The sequence below is a fragment of the Centroberyx affinis genome, unplaced genomic scaffold (assembly GCF_046629955.1).
Source record: "Centroberyx affinis isolate AG114_WGS23_722 - 3 ecotype Tasmania unplaced genomic scaffold, CSIRO-AGI_Caff_v1 ptg003805l_1, whole genome shotgun sequence".
Lineage (NCBI taxonomy): Eukaryota > Metazoa > Chordata > Actinopteri > Beryciformes > Berycidae > Centroberyx > Centroberyx affinis.
The window spans coordinates 233,003-256,059 of NW_027281670.1; the positions used below are offsets into that span (position 1 = coordinate 233,003).

The 23,057-nt window shown below is 41.3% G+C and overlaps 1 protein-coding gene across 1 annotated transcript; it reads right to left on the minus strand.

Moving 5' to 3' along the window:
* Window positions 1-4,977: 4,977 nt before the first annotated feature.
* On the minus strand, window positions 4,978-22,820 carry LOC139662475 (matrix metalloproteinase-17-like; the record flags this gene model as incomplete). The annotated part of the gene is made up of 5 exons (XM_071541169.1): window positions 4,978-6,698; window positions 15,990-16,247; window positions 18,210-18,362; window positions 19,545-19,627; window positions 22,718-22,820. Coding segments are annotated over 5 exons (923 nt in total), but the record flags the coding sequence as incomplete, so codon positions are not given.
* Window positions 22,821-23,057: the final 237 nt, after the last annotated feature.

Below are 23,057 nucleotides of genomic sequence, written 5' to 3' on the forward strand. Positions count from 1 at the left end.
TTGAGCAGCCGTCGCTGCTTTTTCAAAGCTGCCCTCTGTACTGAAATTAACTTTTTCAGACCTGATCCTGTCTGTGGATATTTCTGCTTACTGCATTGCTATGCTCAAGTGTGTGATCGCCACCAATAGGTCATGCCACATAATTGAACTGGAGAGAAATTCAATATGGGCTCTTACAGTTGACAGAGCCTTGGACTCAGATGAGATTTTACCATTTTTAGACTGGAAATAAAGCTTTTCTAAAGCATCAAGTATAAACTCAGATAGAAAAACAAGATATTAACTGAGTCAGTGTTGCCTTCTATGCCTATTATTTACAGTCTATGCTTCAATGTGGTGTCACTCAGTGGTTTCAGTGTGAGATCAACAAATTCTTTCAAAATGTCCCACCACTTGACAGATGGGTAGAATATTGTGTATAGTTGTATACAGTTCCAAAAACAGTAGAAACACTCTGTTAGAAGACACTGCATCACGTTGTAGTAAGTTAAGGCTGTGGCTATAGCACAAGGCATACATAATGCATAAAGCCTATGGGTTGTCAGGTGTTAAAGGTGTTTACAGCCTGGTGGATTCCTCTCATGTTAGAACTGTTCATAAAAAATGAATGATAGCAGTCAAACACACACCAGTACTGATGAGGTGCGGTAGGTAGGAGGTAGGAGTTATGGAGATGAGGAGAGTAGCCACACACTCCTTTGATACAAAGATTATGTTATATAGCAGAGATAAAACAACCAATGTTTCGGCAGACAATAATAATCTTTGCATTAGAGAGTGTGTGCTACTCTCCGCATCTCCAGAACTGTTATCATAACCATGACAGTTGGCTAATTCTAACCTAAATTGTCAATGGTTTAGATCATTCTCCACAATCCCTTTGCCTTCTGTATCCTAAATAAACCAACAAATGACTCTTCTATCATTGTGTCTTTATTTTCATCAATATCCATGAGGTTGCACTTGTTTTGAGATGTCAGGGATGCAATCAAATTCAACAGCACACTTTTTAGCAACTATTATTTGGTCTAACTAATATTGCAATGCATGCACCAACTTAGATTATGGCTCCTTTGAGGCAATGTTTTCTGACATGCCTAGCCACAGTAGTGTCGTAACGGGCTAAAAGTTCATTCAAACCAAGGAAATTGGCATTTTTGAGGTTTCCTAACTTGCATCTTATTGGCAAATTTCTGTCTGCAGAGAAAGAATGCAACCCAACACTGGCTTCCAGCACATGCTGTATGCATTTTGGAGTTGGCTCCACTTGCAAGACTCCAAATCTCCCCCAGAAAGATAAACATCTTTATGACCATCGTCCGTTTTGTGGTGTTACAGCACAGTATGATATATAATAATAATAATAGTAATAATAATAATAATAATTATTATTATTATTTACTGAGTGCTTAACAGAGAGCAAGAGAAATAAGGCATTGAAAGGGGCTGCCAATTATTATATTCCCTAACTAAGTGATTGGTAGTCACGTCCTTGCACATAGTTTCACATGCAAAGTAGTACACCTTGCTTGTTTTGTTGGAGTACATTAACCAGTCTCATTCAGCTTGTTCCCCGTTGGATAATAAATGAGAATAATAAGCTTTAGAAAATCGGCTGCTGCTTCTTTCTCTTCTGGGTTATGGGCCATCGGGGCGTTTCAAAGGCCCATTCTCAGTCATCAGCTGATGAAACGTGTCAGTCATGTCACTCGGGGAAGGCCAGTCTGATGGCTCAGAGAGATCAAGAATGTCTCTGCTCTCATCCACTGCACCGTCCTTAGTGGCTGAATCATCCTCAGCTCGTTTCCACTGCTCGCTCTGCCTGTGTGCCGTAATAACGGCAACCTGGGCATCGTCTCTGCTCTCCTCCGCAGCATCACTGTGTGGGTATAATGACTTTGAAGTTACTGACATTGGTTGCCAGACAATGAAATTTTGAAAAACGAAACAAAACACTTAATATACACTACCAGTCAAAAGTAAATTGAATGTACTATGTTTTTCATTATGTTAAAGCTATTTTGCTCTAAAGGCTTATGCTTAAATGCTTGAAATTTGTTTTTTAGACAAATAGTGAAGTTGATGCCTGTGTATGAATTTCTTTCCAAAGCCTTTGCCTTTCCATCAAGGCAAAGGGCAGCTACTTTATAGAATGTAAAATATAAGATAGTTTTGATTTAACACTTTTTTGGTCACTGCATAATTCCATTGGTGTTATTTTATAGTTTTGATGTCTTTACTAGTATTCTAAAATGTGGAAAATAGTAGAAATAAAGAAAAATGTCCAAGCTTTTGACTGGTAGTGTATTTGTAGACAGGTTTATTGTAGCTGTGGTTACTGTTAAGACAGATTTGACCTTGCCCCAGTTTCCGCTACTGTGCCCACGCATCTTCTGTTCATGACTCAAGCAAAAGGCTCCTTAAGACTTGCCCCGTCACTTCATCCCATCAGTGTAGGATGTGAAGTTTGGAAAGGAAGGGGTGCACAGTACCTTCCTCCACTCTCTTGGCCTCATCCCCTGGGTTCTGCGGGCAAGAGTTGAATTCAAAGTGACCTTCCGTGGAGTATGACTGCGGAGAGCTGCCAGAACCCAGTTTGACAAGACTGCCAAATGCCTCTCCCCGGTGCGAGCTTGGATTGCGCTTTCTGTGGAACCTCCCCATAACCTTACTGCCGAGGGTGAGCAGGAGCCGGGCTTTGCTCTTGACAGCATGCGCCCAAGCACACACAATTTGGTTTAGCAGAGGACTCAAGCCCATCAGCAGAATTGATTGACATCACATTTGTCTGTTTCAACTTACTGTGGTACTCAAAAGTTTGCAAATTTTGTGAATTTTTGGCATCCGTCTGAACAACAGGACCTTTGTGATTTACGCTGACCTCTTATCACAGACCTCTATCTCTGCTGGGTTTTTTGAAGGGAGTAATAAGCTATTTAAAATCATCATCTGAACACCCATTTCCGAACTATTTCCTCTCTCGTCGGTGGATTCTTTTGTTTACTTAGGCCTACTGTTATTTACTTTAACAACAGATGTAAGATTGCAGTTCAAATGTCTTTCTCTCGGTCTGTATGCCTGATTATGTCTGTGTGCCTTTCATTTTTCAGTCAGTCTGTTCATCTTTCTGTGTACATGACCTCCTCCTCAACCCCAAACCTCATCACATCAGAGCAATCTGTGATTTCATCCGTGGCTCCATCACATAATGTAATGATTAATGGTCTCATTCATTTCTCATGAAGTTATCAAAGTACGATGTCCCAGGATAAGCATAATGATAAGCATTTTTTTTTTTAAGTCCTGGGAAAATAAAGCAGTCACAATTTGGGGGCTCAGTAGACAGACAAGACAAGCTCGACTGGTTCTAATGATGCAAACCTGGCTGACTGGAAAGATTTATGCAGCTGTTAACGAGGGCTGCCAATCAATGCCGGTGCGTGCCAATCAGGCGCCCTGGGCAAAACTATAAATGCCGCCCATCCACACGTTCTCACGTTTTATCAATTATTTCACGTAGGGTTGCCAATCAAGATCAAGTCAAGTTATGATGTATTAATTACAGCTGATGATAAAAATTAATGGATTTTTGAAAATGTAATAACTTTCAATGTAACCGCTCGAATAAAGTCAAGGTTTGACAGCATCCTCATTAAACATCCTTAATCAAGCACTTACATACACACAGGGAAACGTAAATTCCTCCAATCAGATCTGTTTTATAATCGCTGGCCACACAAAACAGGATGAACTGCTGGGAAGTGACCCGTCCTGCTGCATTCGCCCCCGGGAGCAGGTGCTCTCCTGGTGGCACAGCCACTGCGCCACAGCGAGTTAATTAATACCACTGGAGTGTGTCATGAGGAAGGAAGAAAAATTGCTGCTCTTAGTGGTGTCACACCCCAGTCCACAAGGCGTGACGGAAGCGAGATGCGTGAGGAATAACAACAAATTTATTTTAAACTAACATGATAATAAATTAACAGAAAAAACAAACATAATTGAAATGTGGAAACATAACTACAGCCCAAAACAAGAAAACAGAATGGCACAAGTGTGTGTATGTGTGTGTGTGTCGAGGGGATGCAGAATAGAAAATATGAAAAATAGAAAACAACAAACAGGGAACCAACAGGCAGAGCAGCAGGGTCACCACAGCAGAAACAAGGAAGGAGTGGCTTTTTGAACTTCACTTTATCTCAAAACAGAATGATGTTTTTGTGTCTGTATATTTTGGTGGGGTTCATCTGCAGCCTTTGGGTACAATAAACAAACACACACATACACACACACACACACACACTCATTTATTTGTTGTGTCTGTGGTAATTTAATTAATCTATTGTGAGTGAGGGTGACGCTTGTGACCGTGACATAAATTTGTTGTGATATGCAGTGTGTGTGTGTGTGTGTTTGTGCGCACACCCAGTATCTACACACTTGCCACACACCGATATTCCTGATCCTTGAGTTGGCAGTATCTAGCAGTGCTGTTGAATATTTTTAGATCAGGTGACATTACTTCTCTGATTTGCTCTCCAAAAGAAATATGGGTTTATAATCCTCTGCCAAGAAATCTGCTCATAAAGCAGACTAAGAGTGGGAGTATAGTGTGATTGGCAAAGTTGGGTTTTCACGTGTGACGGAACATCAGTGACCAGTACAAGAGAAAACATGCTTGGGAACATCAGAGAGAAGAAAGTAGTTACCAGTTGGTGTCTGTACGCTGTTATGTTACCTTCATCTGTCTTCAAGCCTGGGCTTCCTTTCAATGACGCTAAATAATTACACACCCAGCACTCACACTCACTGCCTCCTCGTCAGTGTGTGTCAGGCTGAATACTGTTAATCTGTCTCTGCTCCGGTGCTGTCGATACAAATTCATGGCCGTTAAAGTGATTCTGGTTCTTTATTTTTCTACAAAAATATTCCACATTAGAAAACACAGCTTGAAATGTACACAGTTCAGTTGGTTTTGCAATAGTCCTGGAACCTTTCGACTGAAATATATCTGAGTCTATATTTATACTGTAGGTAAATATACTGTATCTTAACAGCAAGAATATATCCAGTTGCCATGTACTGAGGTCTATAAGACGTCTGATGACTGGTCTTCTCCTGCAGTCCATCATCCATCCGTCTTTTGTCTGCTCATCTGGTCCAGTGGTGAGGGAAGGGCTCTACGATCTCTATGATGTGACCAAAGCAATGTGAAATAAACAACAATCCTAATCCTCTGGAACCCACAATAATCAAAATCCATCTGTGTTTATTACAAAAATACAACAAAATCAATATTATCCATTACTGCCTGTGATAAGGGCAGGGAATGCATCTGTACCAGAGGTGAACAGGATGAACCCGCGCAGATACAGGAGCAGAAGTTCCTCGAAAGCAACAGAGAGTCCATCCATCTGTTCATCCATCCACCTTATAGCCCTCGTATTATGAGGTTTACATGAGAAAACTGTCCGTCACATGACAGAAGCATTTTAGTCCAACTGGTTCAGACCGTATACTAAACATGGCGCGGGCATGTGTGTGTGTGTGTGTGTGTGTGTGTGTGTGGCTTCTTTGATCATCATTAACTACCTGTGTACCTCCCAGCATGCCATTCACCTGCCTACCTGTCTACATCCCTGGATGTTATTCACATGTTTGTCTGTCTACAGCAGAAAATACCATCTGTCTACCTGTCTACATCACTGGGTGTCATTCATTACAGGATACATTACAGGATGCCAGTCTTCTGACTACCTGCCAGCATCCCAGGATGCCATTCACCTGTCTACCTGTCTACATCATAGGGTGTCATTCATTACAGGATACATCCCAGGATGCCGTTCACCTGTCTACTGAATGTCAGCCAGACGTTGTTGCTGTAAACTTGTTGTACATGAAGAACAGAATCACTGTTTATGCTCTTGGAACACTCTTCGATTTCATGTCAACATATCTCCAATCAGTCCCTTTTCTTCACAGAGAGATGAGGCATTTTGACCTTTCAAAATGAAACAGAAATGGAACTTGTGGTCCTGTGTAACTCAATTAGTCAAGCATGGTACTAACATTGTCATTGTAAGGGGTTTGATGCCATAGGGACACCCATACGATGGTATGCTCTCCCCATACTGCAAGGCGCTTTAGATGACAGTGTCCACCAAATGGCATGGGAAATAAATAACAGCAAAATGATAGCAAAAAGATACCAAGTGATATTTATAAGTATAAGAACAAAATCTTCCAGTTGTTGTTTTGACCGAGCGGCCTCTGGCCCTCCACCGATGAGTCTCTTGTTCACTCTGCTGCTCTCAGTCGATTGGCTGTCGTACTTCCTGATTCAGATCACGACCTTTCTCCCCTGCTTTGGCATCATAGCGGTTCGGAGCTGAGGGCCAGCGAGAGCGTCCAGAGAGGCGGCAGCAGCCAGAGGGGAGAGGGGGAGGGGCGGGCACCCAGAGGCGAGGCCGTGTCAGAGGTGCAGGAACAAACCTCGTAGCCGTTCTCTGCGTGGTCCGGGTGATGCTGCCCGTTGACCCTCGTCTCAGTGTTTTTGGCGTCCGTGCTCGGAGAGTCCGACTGCATCTCGGTGCACAGCAGCCAGTCCTTAGCGATGAGCCGGGGGAATCCGGCCTCCACCTCCATATCGCTGCCCAGCACACGCCAATACTCCTTCCCCTTGAAGAAATAGGAGGAGCCTTCACCAGGAGAGGGAAGACAGAGGGAAGAGGGAGAGGGTTGGTATTAGTGTGTGTGTTGAGAGACAGACAGAGTGAAATACTGTACAGTAGAACATAAGAGAACAGCATAGAATAGAATGGAATACAATATAGTAGAGTACTGAACTTTTTTGTTCACACATATTGGAGAATTGCCCTCATGGCAGACAAAAGTGCACAAAAGAATGCACATTTTAAGCATTAAAACAGCTTATATAAGTATATCAGTAAGAGAATTGAGAAAGATGACTTGTATTAACATTATTCTTCATTTGCCCCTTCCTGTACCTACAGTATCTTAACCAGCCCTCTCCATTGCTCTCACCATATCATCTCTCTCTCCCTCTTACCATCTCTCTCTTCTATCTCTTAATCCCAAGGTTTCTCCATGGCTTCTCCCTTTCCCTAATACTCTTTTCTGTCTCGCTGTTCATCCTGAGATGCCACCATATCTTCTTTATGTCTCTTTTCTCTCATCCTCTCTCTGCATCTCACTGTTCTCTCTTCATCCTGAGCTGGTGGAAGTGGCCTACAGACAAGATAAAGGCTTTAATGTGGCTCCAGGTCCCAGGCCCAAAGGTCTGTGTATATGCGTGTGTGTGTATTCATGTGTACGACGCGTGTGTGCATGTATTTGTCAGTGTCTTTGCATAGACTTGGGGGTTTTGTTCGGGCTGTCCCTTCTTTTGCGTCTGGCCTGTTCTCACACACACATCAAAGAGCTTGGAGCAGGACCTCTGAAGCTGGCAAAGGCTCAGAAGACAGAACATCAGAGCTCTAAACACCTGACAGGGAAAACAGCTTCCACACATCCAGCTGGGAGATGCTGCAGGGGAGACAGGATCATCCCGGTTCCCACTGAGAGCGGCCTGCAATTTCAGGACCAAGTAACTCCTGCTAATTAGCCGCTTTTTGAGCCATTTTGAACATCTAAAAACGATTTTATCTTCACCCAACGCCTAATATATACAGCCAACTGAAACATCAATAAAATGCCTTAACAGGGTGTTGGCCTTGTTAAAAGCTGCCGCAACAATGCACCTTGGCATAGATCCAATGCATTCTGGTATGGATTATACAGTTTTCATCTTCAAGTCTTTATTCAAGGAGACATTCTATTTTTCTTAATTGTTGCTCTGTTGCCGATAGAAAGGACAGTGTTGCTTCATCATATATTGAAGGTGATCACTAACAATGACTTTGTAGTCACTTCCCATGCCAAAAATGTAAGCATGCATGGCAAACATATATGGAATGAAGATTTGGAGAAAAGCATCCACCAAATGGCATGGTCTTATATGAATGGAGATGCACCTATTCAGACTTGGCCTATTCAGTGTGCACACTGAGGATGGCACATGGGTTTATGCAAAAGTTTGGCTTCTTTGTCATTCTTATTGGTATGGTGGAAAATCAGGCCATGGACTTTTCTCCTTTTTCATGACTTTTGGCTGAGCCATTGCCTTTAATTACTGAATTGGTAACATGTCCATGAAGCATTAGTAGGATAAAAACATGATAAAATATACTTTACAAACTCTGAAATGATTTAGGCTATTCTGCATTTCTTCCTATAAGGAACCACAGGGATAATTGTTTTATATCAAAAAAAACGTTTTAAATCAAGAGATGAGTTTAATGACAACTGCTTTCAACTCAACTTACCGACAAGCCACTCTTCAAAATAAATCAATTTCCTATCTCTTTGCCGTAATTTACCATCTCTGCGGTTCATACCAGGTAAGACTACATGAAGAAATAGCTGAATATAAGCATCAGTCCAGATTGCGGTTTGCCCTTTTGGTTGCATTTTGTCATGCAGGCTGTCCAAGCGTGCGTAATGGATGGCTATCAGATGTCAACATCCATCTCCCTATGCCCAGAAATCCCTGTATTTTGGGGTTGTTTCCTGTAGCTGGTACAATTATCTTCTCACTCCAAACAAATCACAAGGCAATGTGCTTGGAAGAGGGCCAAGACCAGCATTTTCAGGCGCTCTCTGGCCTTACGAACCAAACTAAAGGAGTAAACAGCTCAAAACATGCTTGGTGTGAATGCTGTGAAAGCTTAGCGTTAATTGCTTTAAATACCATTCCAATACCATACCATTTCAGAATCCAATAAACAGCAGTCTAATTCATATTCATCATTCCTTCATATTTTTGTGACTCAACCATTTGTATTCCATTATCCTCCATATCGTCCCATGTCCTGCACAGTGCTCAAGTCATGTTCTGAATTGGGTCCTCAAGACAGAGAGCGAGTCAGCGAGGGAGAGAGAAAGAGAAAAGCTCTGTTCGGACAGGATTAGTTTTCAGGACAAATGTGCGTTAAGTAATTGTTAACACAGGACATCTGTAATGTTATTGGACAGTTTGCACGAGATAAAAAATCTCTGTAATCAGTCTCCAACTAGTCCATACCCGGGGATGCGCACGCCACAACTCCACGCAGACTTGCCAAAAATGAGCATAAACAGCGTTTATTAATATATATATATTTTTTAATAATTATTAATTTGGGAAAATGGAAAAATCTGCTTCGTCAGTCCCTGCCTATACCAATGCCCAATGCCCATGTGCAGTTTCAGATTGATTGGCCAACCCATTGAGGAGCAAAATGGATGCAGACAGACAGACAGACAGACAGACAGACGGACAGATTTTCCTCATTTTATAGTAAAAAGATGAGAGATGGGAGTGTTTGCTCCATTTACAAGATGTCATTTCACCAAAATGTCTGTTGCATCATTCATAACTTCCGCAATTAAACAATGACAAATAATAATACTACAGCATGGCTGCAATACCATATAAAAGTCATAACTGGACCAGAGTTGAGACTTTGGGTCTGATTGCAGTTTGGTTTGAACACCGCTTCAAATTCAAGTGCAATTTGAGAGCGGTGTAAAACCACACATTTTGGGAAGCAATATATGCTTCCCAAAGTTTGCCAACAATCTCAGGGATGTCAACTGGGCATTTTAGAGAGACCAGAAATTTTACTGGCATGGGCGCACGTAATCCATAAAGATTACTGACACGGCAGATTCGGACAGGACTAAAATTACAGACAAGCTCTGGTAATGATTACATTACCCCACTTCCTCTTCTAAAACTAATCCTGTTCAGTGGATTACGGAGAGTAACGAGGGAGGGGGGAAGTTAGGAGAAGGGATAGGTTTAAAGGGGGGGATGAAGGGAGAGTCAGGGGGAGAGATAAGAAGGGAGACACACACACACACACACACACACACACACACACACACACACACACACATACAAACAGACCATTTGCTTTTATTGCAAGAACATTCATGTTTTCCTCAGATGCTGTGCTAATGCACAGGGAGGCTTTCAGAAGCAAAATGTTTCTGCATTTTTTTTTATTGAATAATAAAAACTAAATGCTTTTATTATTTCAATTTTATTGGTGAATTTAAATGTTGTTCAAATTGTTGCAACACACTGTCTGGATATCACCTCGGGCTTTCCATGCCAATTTATACTGCCAAAACAATTTCACTGAGTTGGGTACTCCAATAACCAAATGAAAACAGCATTTTTACATGAAGACATTCACCAAATTTGTGTCTACAATGTAATATAACCCATTTTAGTTTTCCGTATTTTTTGTAATTAAAGTCAAATGGGGCTAGGCACCCTTTCAAACTTTCAGAATCTCATTATGAGACATTTTAGAGATTAAGCAACTGCTATTTATTGATGCTTTTATTTATTCATGCAAGCTACACTGTTCTGGAACATAGAACTGTGTGGTTGTTTGCCAAAACAGTGACCTTTCCATTGTTCAATGTTTCATTGTGCTAAAGCATGAACACTCGATTTTAATGAGGTATGGCTGACTGGGGTTAGTGGGAGTCTATGTTTACTGATATTTTTAGATGGGCCATCTTTTAGTATCTGTCTGTTTTTTTTTAATCAAAGCTAATAGAAGATAGATAGAAGATAGATAGAATATATAGATTCTTAGAGAGTTAAACGCTTACTGTCAAAGTGGTTCCCTGGCTTAGTTAATCTTTGGCTCTCTATAACTTAAAAGAAGTTTGTAGATTTTTCTGCATTGTTAACAATCAAAAGAAGTGGCACATAACAGTTAAAAGTATGACTGGTTTTACCGTTGCAAAACTATGTTTGACCCGCCCACCATTCACAAGTGAAGCTTTTAATGCTGACAGTGATCAGCTGTGACAAAAGCAATTATTTATTTCTTTGAACATTAAAGTTCCAAAAGGTGGCACCAAACAATTTAGCATTTTCTGTTACTTGGTAGTGCTGATGTGATTTGGTCAGTACCTTTTAAATACTCAGCTTTAGTTGTTGTTTTCAGCTCATGTTTCCGTTTTTTTTTTTTTTTTTTCTTGTGCAATAAACTTTACTAAACTAAACTACCAAACATCGCTACCCAGCCCTAGTGGGCAACGTGTGTACATGGTGGCTATAGCAAAGCAATCTGAATATACTGTATGTGTCTACCAAATGTGTTAGACTGTTCCTACTGTCTTGTCCTGCCAGTTGTCACTATAAAAGCCTCCACAGTGACCATGAAAGCCACCATATGTACAACCCAGTTTTGACCTTTAGAATTAATGTTCGCACATTTTCCTGAACAAACAGTCATTGATCCATTTAACCTTTATTGCAGTTGGTAAGATCATGTTGACTCAGACCACTGAGTTGGAGAAGTGGACAAGCTTCCTGTATTGTTTATGGTGCATACCTCTATTAAAACATCCCAGTTCAATCCTCTTTGACAAATTCATTAAATTTAGAGAGTCCACTGCACAATGTGGATTTTACCAAAACACAGATCGGTCAATGTTTCGACAGCCCAATAAAAAAAAATTAAAAAAATCAATTGCCAGATCAGGAAAGTGGTCGACCATATGCCATAAAAAGTCTGAGCCAGTTTGTGGCAGTCAGCAGAACATTAGTAGCGAAGGCATGTTGTCCATCTGGCACTGACAGTTCATTTCAGACTTTGTGTTTTGAATTTCACAGCCTATGATCATAGATCAGAACCAGTTTAATACATTGGACAGAAGGCAGAGCCTTTGCTGCCACAATGAAAAACTTTTCATGCGCTACCAGTGGCATTAGATGAGTAAGTACCTCAGTCATCAAGTACACACCAACATGAAATTACTATGTTTGGATAAAACCTGTGATTTATTTATACATGGATAGGACAGCTAGGTCAGGAAGCCATAAGAACAATCTGTTAAACACAATGAAATTAGAATGTTACTATCTATACTTGCTGTGCACTTTTACAATGTGCTGTTGTTAGTAGAAAGTCTGGGTAAAGTGCATTATTTCAATCAGAACCGGCCCCAGGAAACCTGATCGGTGCATCTCTAGTGTGAAGGGGTGCGGTGTCTTGCTTAAGGACAGTTTGACAGGAGGAGACACTAATGGCTGCTGTGGGGATCAAACCTGTGAACTTCAGTTAAAATATGGGATCTCACACCACCAGGCCATCCCGCAGCAGGTATTACTGTTTGTGTCTGTGTTATTTTCCACATGTGTGGTCTGTTGAATGTAGGCTTCAAGTATTATCAGCTTTTAGTGATGTGTGGGAATGTTTCGTGAATCACAATAACATTTATGACAGCCTCAACTCTACATTTTGTGGGTTTCAGAGATGGCTAGTGCACTGACACATTATGCCAGAGAAATCATGTGGATCAAGCAAACAAACCCACACACACACACACGCACATGCACACGCACACGCACACGCACACACACACACAGAATAACCATGAATAAACCTGGTCACACACGCACACATCCGATGCAGCTACCGAGGCAACCAAAATGATTACACCCAACTTGTTTCTTTTTCTAGCTGGCCGCATTTCCCAAACATTATCATTTTTTGCTCATCCTAATGACAATTCTGCATGTGGAAGTTCAACAGCTAAACTGGAGGCATGAGTTGGGGGTTTTCTTCACTAGGAACACTCTATTTCCTATCCTATCCTATTTTTAGCAAAATATACTCCCCTGCCCTCTTTCCTTCACCAGAATTTCTTCTGCCTGGGTGATTGATAATTTATGCTACTTTGTGTAGGTATACATAGTTTTTGCCAAGAGCTTATTTGTTTGTGTGTATGAGTTTCTGGCTGTGTGTGTGTGTGCTGTGAGTGAGCAGCTAGTGCATGTTTCTGTTGAGAGCCACACCTATAGTATAAAATGCCGCATTGCCACTATTATTTGTCAAAGCAGCCCTTTGAATTTCAAAGGAATGTCACCAAAAGGAAAATGAGAATTCAGAATCAGAATCAGAATTGCTTTTTTCACCAGGTACGCACAAGTACTTTCATCTGGTTAATTGGTGCTGACACAAGATAGTTACACAATTCAAGTCAAGATTGACACATAGTATAGTGCGGACAAGACGCACTATATGACACGAGACCAAATATAAACACACTGCAAGTATAAATTCAAAACTGAAGTGTAGTAGTATTGGCATAGTTGATAACTATGAGGGGGTTGATGAGTGTCCAGTAGTGCAGTAGTCTAGTATACCAGAGGATCATGATCATGAATAGATTCAGAGGTAAAGGACCAACTAGTTGTTGAGAGGCATTGGTACGCAAAACAACATGACATGGATCGGCCGGTGCGGCAAAGTCAAAGATGTGGAAAGTATAGCTAAGTTGATAAATAACAAAAGATTACATGCATAACAGATGTGCAAAACAAAAATATGTTGCTAGCTTGAACAGCTCATATCAGTGTCCATGTGCATATTAGCAAGGTGGTGTGTGTGTAGTGTGTGTGCTGGTGTGTGCGTGTGTGTGTGTGTGTACATGTGAGAGTGTGCTTGGGTGAGTGAGGTGGGGTGGGGAGCGAGGATGATTACTGTTCTGGAGAAACTGATGCTGTGGTGGATTGTGTGGGTACTGATGTACCGTAGCTGTCCACCAGAGGGTGGTATGTAAAACAAATGTCAGCAGCAGCCTTCTTTCCCCTTTCCTTGCTCTGGAGTCATTCAAGTCTTTGGAGGAGAACAGCTGGCAGCTGATTGCCCTCTCAACTGTTCAAATGACATGCCGCAGTCTCATCTTGGAGCGGGATGATGATGTCAGGAAGGCTCTGTAGAACTGGACTAGGATTGATTGTGACAAGCACTCAGCACTGGGGGTCCTGAGGTTGACGCAGGAAGAACAGCCTCTGGTGGGCCTTCTTGATTAGATTGGAGATCGTCTCATCCCATCCCTAACCCTAATCCTTCTATCCCATTTTAGGGTGTTTCAGATGGTGGTCCGCAAGAATCTGAATGACTCCACTGAGTTCACAGTGGATCCATTGATTACTAGGGGGAGATCGGTCTGTGGATTCTTAGCACTCTCAACACTTCTCTCCACTGTTGCGAGTGCTAAGGTCATGGTTGTTGTTGGCACTCGAGGATGCCAGTTTTGCAACCTCTCTGCGGTAGACTGACCCATTTGTCTTTGATTACGCCCAGGTGGCGTCATCTGCAAACTTGAGCAGCTTGACTAGGGGGTCAACAACTGAAGACAGTTGTTGTTGTACAGCCCTCTTTCTTTCACCACAGTTTCCTTTACCTAGGTCATTGATAAATTCTGCTACATTGTGTATGTATACATAGCATTTTCCAAGAGCCTACTTGTTTCGAGTTTCTGTCTGTGTGTGTGCATAGCTAGTGTATGTTTATCTTGAGATCCACACTTATGTACATTATAGAATGCTGCACTGATGCTACTATTTATTGAAGAACCCCTTTGAAATTCAAGGCTACTACTGACTCTGTTCAAGATCAGAGAGGTGAGAGAATTACAGGTGAATTCACAAAGAAGAGTGTCATTTTTTGCACTTCAATTGTGCAATCTGCACTGTCCAAACGTATAAATAATGCACCCTGACAACGACTTGCACAGCCAACAGGTGTCTGGAAGGAGCCAAAAGCAAGAACCTGAAGTGATGACAGCAGTTTAACAATGGCAGATATTGCATGGGATCTTTGAGTGGACGGCTCAATCCCGTCCTCGATCTCATCAAATAAGTCAATAATTGTATGACTTTGCCTTCAAACCTGTGACGACGAATAGTTTCCATCTCGGTTAACTGAAACAATTATATTCTGCTTCAAAATATCTTTTCTCTAGCATGACTGGGATGTTCGCCTGGCTACAATCACAGCTGCCATAGTGACTGTAAAGTGTGCGCATCACATCCCTTTTTAACCTCCATTACCGACAGCTTTCGGAAGATCTCAACAGTTTCACTCTAATTACTATTGGCAATTACTGATGATCTTTGTGAATTGGACGCACACTGTAATGAGCCGCATATGCATGGACAGGGGTCATTTTTGCGCTGAAATGCATATGGATAACTTCATTTAAATATGCATGAAGATCAACTGCACACTGTGTTGCTATTTCCTTGGCAGCGCAAAGTTTGCTTTCCACCAACTGTGGGTGGTCTGTGAATCACACATTTTTTCTGTTCAACGCAAAGGTGTTGCAGGCCTTTTGTGAATTCAATTGTCAATTCAATTCAATTGTCAAGACATTTACCGCGAGGAGGAGGATCTGATCTAACTATTTCTTGTGCAGTTTAGCTAGGACAAGGACCTGCATGGCTGGTTTGGATGCTAGAGGAAAGTAGCTGAGAGCAAACAGGTGACTGGGCTTATCAAGGCTCAACAGCAGTAGAGTGAACAGAGGTACTGTGATGTGACTTCTTGAAGATGCAGGACAGTAGATAGAGCAGAGGAAAGTATTACAGGGCTGACTGAGCAATGATCACAGTTGAATTTCACTAGACTAGTCTGCAGTCTACGGGGGCAAAAGGGCAAAACAGGTAGCGAGAGAGAAAGAGGAGTTAGAAAGAGAGATAAATAGAGACAGAGGTATTGCATTGGTGAAGTTTAAGTGAATATTTGGGTCACTTCTATCATATCAAGTATGACTCTGAATCCATTTATGTGTGCATGATTCTGTGTTTTGAGTGCAGATCAGTGTGGGATGACCCTGTTTAAGATTTTGGTTGTAACAACTTGTCATTGTTTGGGTACTGTACATAAAAAGTTATCTGATTCATATGTAAGTGATTTCATCTCGCATTCAATCTTAAAATTGTAATTTTCCTTAATTTAATTTGTTTTATTTTTCAACTCCTTCACTACTAACAATCCTTACAAGCCATCTGTCAGTTAACTTAAGTACAGAGAAAAGTAAAGAAGAATGAAGACAGAAAATAATTAACTCACCATCAGACCACCTCATGGCGTCATCCAGGTGCGGTGGCAGCCCCTTCCACAGCGTCGTGTCTTTAGGATAGCCCAGGTCCATTCGTCTCAGGTGGTCGTCGTACCGCCAGTAGTGGCTGTCCTTGAAGAAGTAGGTCTTGTCGTTGTGCAGCCAGACGAAGGCTGCGTCCACGCCCTCCATGGGCAGGCCAAAGTCACTGATTGGACGGGGGTAACCCTCTTCCACGTTATTGTCTTTAAATATCCAGTACTTTAGACCTGAAGGGGGCGGGACATGGAGATATCAGTCAAAGAGAGGAACTCAGAAAACTCAACAGTTTGGAATATACTGTATATACCCAATATTTTATAAATGACACATGACAGAATTTTTGAAAACACAATGAGACAGCTGACTATATATGAACTTGAAACAATTTGTTTGAAAAGATATTGAAACATTGGCAGGTCAAGGGATCAACTTTGGCCATTTTTGAAATGAATACAGTAGAATAAAAATGAAAGTCCAAAGGTGATACTCAACTTCCTATAAAGTGATTATAATGTGTATACTGAGTTTCAAGTGATACTCATGATTGTATGAAAAGTAGTCTATAGATACTTAATGTCTGGGCTGGGGTTAATCTTAGGGTTGGGGTTAATGTTGAAATGAAATTGTTAGGAGTTAGGGTTAGGGTTTGGGTTTGTTTAAGGTCAGTGTTAGGGTTACACAGTCTGTGGCGATGCACCAAATAGGCTAGTGACACTTTCTACTTTTTGTCATCTGATAGTTGAGTATCAACATTGGACTATCTAAATGAAGTGTTCCCGAATTTTTGGCTGCCATATAATTCAGAATTTGGCCTGACACCCAGTCAAAGAGAACATTCTCTATAGAAATCCATTTCACAGAGTATATCAAAAGATGAAATAGAAAAACTTCACAGAATATGAATATCAAATATCAAATATGGAGTAGGACCAGCCTTTGCCTTAAGAACCAGCTGCAGTTTTACATTTTTTTTGTAAATGGGGAGGCAAGGAGGTGGGCAGGATGTCTATTGGGGGGTCAAAGGATATGCATAGTCATAACTAATTCTACACAGATATAACAGTCTGGTAATGTGTATTGTTTTCCAACTTTACCCTGTGTTTTTATTGCCCTGGTATTTTTATTGCCCTAGATATTCCCTGATTTGAAATAAAGGCTTTTTAACTTAATCCTCCTTCTCTGTGAGTGCCACTGATATAGGGTAAACTAGTAAGATCACAGAGCCTTAACTGATCATGACTGGTCTCAAAATAAACAGCAGATAGAGCTCACAACACACTGACAAGCGTTTTCAATTCAACTCTTTAGTATGATAGTGAAAGATAAGCTTACAGTTATGTTCTTTCTTTCTTTGATCAGTTCAAAGTAAAGCATGAATTTATTGTTGTAGCCTATAAGCCTCTACCGCACGTCAACTGCAGCCTACTGCAGTCTGCTTTCAATAACGTCATGTAGCACAACACTTTCATTTTTTTTCTTTTTAATTTGCACTAAGCTACAAATTAAACCGTTTGTAAGGAAAATAAAAGCACCAAAATGCAAGTTTGAAAACGAACGGCTCAAGTTACTCTTTACCACAAAAAAGTGTGAGTACTCTAACATGTTACAGAGTTACCCCCAACACTATAAAGTAAGCCTTTGAAGTAAATTCACTTTCAAAATGAATCAATTTCTAAAGGGATTTGAGAAATAATGATGTTGGCTCCGAGCCATACTTTACCATTAAGGTTCTGACACTCAAATATAAGGTGAATTAATCTAAGTAGGTGAATTTCAATTTTAATTTCCATTTGAGCTATATCATGGCCAGAGGAAAGGAAACATTCTGTTGTCAGGAATTAAATTCAGCTACACATGCAACTTTCCTTGAAGGTTGAACAGAGACAGTGTTACTGCACACTGCCTGAAAATGTGGGTCTTGGTTCTCTTCCAAGCGAACTGTGTGTTGGTTTGTTAGGAGTGACAGCATAATCCGGACCAAACAATCCAAAAACGTAGTTTCATGGGTATAAGGAGACGGATGTTGACATCTGAAAACCAGGAGTTACTCATGCTTGGAAAGTCTAGTATTAAAAATGAATGGAGGGCAAACCTCAGTCTGGATTGATATGACTCATATCCACTAGATTGTACTAAAGGAAACAATCTGTAGGTGTGATTTCACTGTAATGTGATTTCCTGCAGCATACCTTTGAAAAAGACTATTTTGTGGTCCCCAGGCCTCTCATAGACAGCATCCACACTGTCCAGGTTGGCCGGTAGGCCCCTCCAGAACCGATGGATCTGAGCCGGACGCAGAGACACCAGGTGCTTTTCTCTAGTCAGTCGCCAGAAATATTTCCCTATGACAAAGAGGAGCAGGAGAGGTTGGAGATAGGAGCATCAACAGATCAACTACACAAAGACCTTTAGGAGTCTATGATAGCAACAACCATTTTTTTTTTGGCATTTACTATTTGTAGTATGGTTTGTGTACAAAATGCAATAGTTTTTAGGGATGTTATCTCATTAGAGGTTATGGATTAAATTTGTTGTACTAATGTCAAATTTCTATTATTTTTTCACTGTCATGTAGTATGTTTTGTGTATTGTTTTGTTCTGATTTTTGTATACCATCTAGTACCACGTTGGAAACAAGTGTTTAAGTATTCTTCTACATGTTATCCTCTGGGTTGTACTGTTGTTTGTACCTTTTTATATCCAATAAATCAATCAATCAATCAATCAATCAATCAAAGGCTTTGTTTAGTAACATTCTAATTTTGAATTTCTGATTTAAAAATGCAATTTTGTTTGCTTCGTTTGGCTCACTTAATCTAACTGTGTAAGAGAAAATTACAGAAGTTATGGCTTCTGTGGCTGCTGGGTATGTGCTTAACGGGTAACTGGTTGGCTAGGAGGAGAGCCATAGCCAGGACAAATCAGTCAGGATGTCATACATTACTGGTACATACATTATTATTACTAATGATAAAGATGAAATACGTGCAGTTAGAGTCTCTGCAATCCTTTTGATTATATTTTAAGGAAAAAAAAAAGCTTTTGGCTTGTGAAAACTGGCAGTAGATGTGGATGGTAACTCTGAAATCCACTAGCCACATTGGCTATTGACACAAAAAGTTTATTTCAAGCTCAGCACATACTGTATGTATACAGCAAGACAGTCCGGGCCCTGCAGGAGCATTTTGCTTGGACTGGAGAATATGTGATGGTGTGTGAGTGTGTGAGACGAGCCCCGGGAGCCACGTATGACTTGGCTTTCTATTGATCGCCCCAAACACCACTCTGTCTTGTCCCCACCCTCTCTCTCTCTCTATCTCTCTCTCTCATTCTCACTCATTTTCATTATCTGTCTTTTCACCTCCGTTTTCCCCTGCTCTCTCTCATTCTATCTCTCTTACTTCATCCCCTTTTGTTTTGTTTTTTCCCTCCTCGCTCACTGTTTCTCTCTATATCACTCTTTATCTCTGTCTGTCTGTCTGTCTGACTCACTCCTTCACTTTTCCCCCCCTGGACTTGAATACCTTTGAAGAAGAAGGCCTCTCCTCGTATCTGGGCCACTGCATCAAAGTGACTGGTGCATCTGTCTGGGGCATCTCGCGCCAGCCTGAGAGACGGACAAGAGGAGAAGAGAGCAGGAGGAGGAGGGAGGAGGGAAGAAGAGAGGAGTCGGAGGGAATAGAAGAGAGGAGGAGAGAGGAGAAAGGAGAAGTGGGGAAAAAGTTTTCAGGCTTCATTCAACAGCCAAGGAAGATTCAAGGAATATTCAACTTCTTATTGTAAATATTAAGTGTCTTAAGTGTATAGATAATACATTTCGACCAGTATAAGTTTTCAAACAACATAGGACAACTTTACCTGTTTTTTTAGTAAATAAGGTATGCATTTCCATTAAAAAACAGTCCAAAACCCAATTAAACCGTATTTACATTTGCATACAGAGATAATATGTGTGATAATTACAGTCACCCACTGAGAGTGTTTGATTCAATTAAAAAGGCTAAACGTTAGAGGAGATGCTATCAGTCTGACACGGCACGGTCCCCCGGTGCCTCTATCCCCGGGGCTAATAAGTGATTTAAAGCACTGACGTGGCCGGCCTGCCAATGATGAGGCCATTAGCACCACAAGGCTGCTACTGTGAGTGGGAGCCAACCAGCTTCATATCAACAAAGATCTCTATTCAGCACTCTGTTAACCCCACGCCACCGCCTAGTGGTCAGTATCACTGACCCTTATCAAGCCCAACCCACCTTTCCCTTTTCATCATCCCCTGATGGAGCTGGTGAGAAATGAGCAGTGAAGCTAATATAGTGGTGGAAAAAGAGTTAAATATCCCACTTGTTGTGAGTCAATTGGTATATCTACTGCCTGTTTGGCTCAGAGCTGCTTTTCAAGGCTGGATAGCTGTGTACTCTTCGTGTGTGCGTGTGTGTGTGCGTGTGTGCGTGTGTGTGTGTGTGTGTGTGTGTGTGTGGAGCCAGCACAGCCGAGGGTTGTCCGCAGAGCCACAGCTCCGCCTACTATTGGTCCGTAATTGGCGACCTGTCAATCACTGGACAGGCGACCTGTCAATCACTAGGCTTATCCATCATATCCCCTTAATGATACAATTATTTTGAAGATCATCATAAGGACACACATTAGCAGAAGTGAAATTAGCTACTGAGACCATAACTTCTTGTCAAAAAATGCCAGACTCTTGCGGACGTTAGAGGAATTTCCATTGCTGCCACTTCGTTATTGGCTTCAAAATTCACCCGTGGTTTTGGCTGCTTGGCACAAATGTGTGTCTCTATGTGCGTCTATGTGAGTATGTGTGTGTTGGTGTATGCTAATATCAGTTTCAGTAACCATCTCGGGGCACACACTGAGCTGTGCTTGACTGTGTCCAGATTACAAGGTGATGTGTAGGGGGTCACAAAATGCAGGAGACAATTTGGGGATCCTGGGTTTGTTTCAAAAAGTGTGTACAGTAAGTGTATGCTTTATTTTTACAAAGACATAGAACCACATGGATATAATGCAAGTGACTGGTTGTTGCATTGTATTGCAATGGATTTTTAGCTAATTTCCAATATCCTTCCTATCCGAGCAAGTTGGTACAGATATACTGTACATGGAGGTCAGGTGGCATTGCATTGAAGGGGCAAACTTTTGATCACTCCCTAATCAAAGTGTCCTCTCTTGTTCCTGTAGATTCAAATAGGCCATCAGAGTACAGCTAACTCACTAGCAAAGCTTCCAGTCTCTCTTTATGCTGGTTAATAATTCTTAACATTTTAAAGCATGTTGAATGTAGAGACAACCAAAACAGTAAAAGTCAATAGTGTTTGGATTGTCTGAATTCCACCTGCCTCGCTTTGGCTGCTGTGGCTCGCAGATACCTGACAAAGGTCACTTGACTGAAACGTTGTGTCATTTATTAAATTATTGTAAGTGAAGACAGTGTACGGGAGTGTACTGATTTTTCCTTCCCCTCCGACGCACCTGGTGCATACGGTTGTGCAAAGATCACCTTTTTGTTTAGCTGCAGTGGCTCCAAAAAATGTCAACATGGCAGCGACCATAAACACAATCTTGAGGCTTCAAAATGGCCCTTCAGAAGCCTATGGGTGATGTCACATGTTTTTTTTTACAGTCTATGGTTGAATTATATCTCAATCTCTGCTTCACCATTGTGGTTTTACCAGGCAGCAGGACAGACAGTTAAAATGACTGAGGTAGCTTGGAGAGGGATGAACCATGAGTGTGTGTGTGTGTGTGTGTGTGTGTGTGTGTGTGTGTGTGTGTGTGTGTGAGTGTGTGTGCATGTGTGCATTTGTGTGTGTGTGTGTGTGTGTGTGTGTGTGTGTGTGTGTGTGTATACGTGTGTGTGTGTATGTGTGTGTGTGTGTTTGAGAGACACAGAGAAAAAAAGAAGAAGGATTGATGAAGAGGTTGAAATAGATCTACATAACACATAAGTAGATAACTTTGATACCATAATTTTAGATCATCCATTTTATATTGACACTCCACTCTAGTGCGCTCTTCACTGACGCAAGCAATGTCATATGAAACGGCCGCTAGGTGGGAAAAAAATCAGCTTTTGCCCGACAAAATTACCATCTTGCAGGGTCACTGCACTTGATCTGTGCTGGCACAAAAATAGGGCCTGTGAGTTTGAGATACAGAAATAGAAAGAGACAGAGAATGAAGGATTGATGAAGAGGGTGAAGTGGATCTATTTATGTATCAAGAGGCAAAAGAGGGAATGAAGCTCATTGTTTGTGGTTAAGAGGGCTGATCTCCCCAAGAGAATTAGTCCAAGGCACACTTCTTTGTTGAAAAGGTTAAAAAGTCTGTAATATATGGGCTACACCTACACGTTTCAAGTAGAAGACTGTATGGTTGAAATGCTTAGGCATAGCCCATATATTAAAGGCTTTTTAACCTTTTCAACAAAGAAGTGTGCCTTGGACTATTCTCTTGGGGAGATCAGCCTTCTTTACCACAAACAATGAGCTTCATTCCCTCTTTTGCCTGTTGATATGTAAACCTTGACTCCAAAGATCACCTTCTTTGATACCTGGTAAGAAAAGCAGCGCTCCTCAGCCTCATTCTATGGATCTATTTCTGTGTTATACTAGTGGAACAGTAGATCTCTTTGTGTTGTACTTACAGGATAGCGGATCTGTTGAAGTGCTCTACTTACAGGACAGTGGATCTGTTTTCAGGAAGGTCCAGAAGGACAGGTAGGTCTGCTGTCTGGGAGGGGTTGCCTGGTCGATTGGTGTAGGACACGGAGTCTCTGACCCCTAGGAAGGATATGGGGTCAATTTACAATTTACAATTTCACATTTGGCAGACGCTTTTATCCAAAGCGACTTACACATGAGATTTGCATACAACACAAGCAAGTTTCTAGATAGGAGAGAACAACGAGAGTAAGTGCTATAGAGCTAAGTTCTGGATCTGGGTCAAAGGTCAAGTCAAATAAACTTACAATGGAGGCAATAACACGCTGCTGATTCTGAATTTATGTATCGTATCCC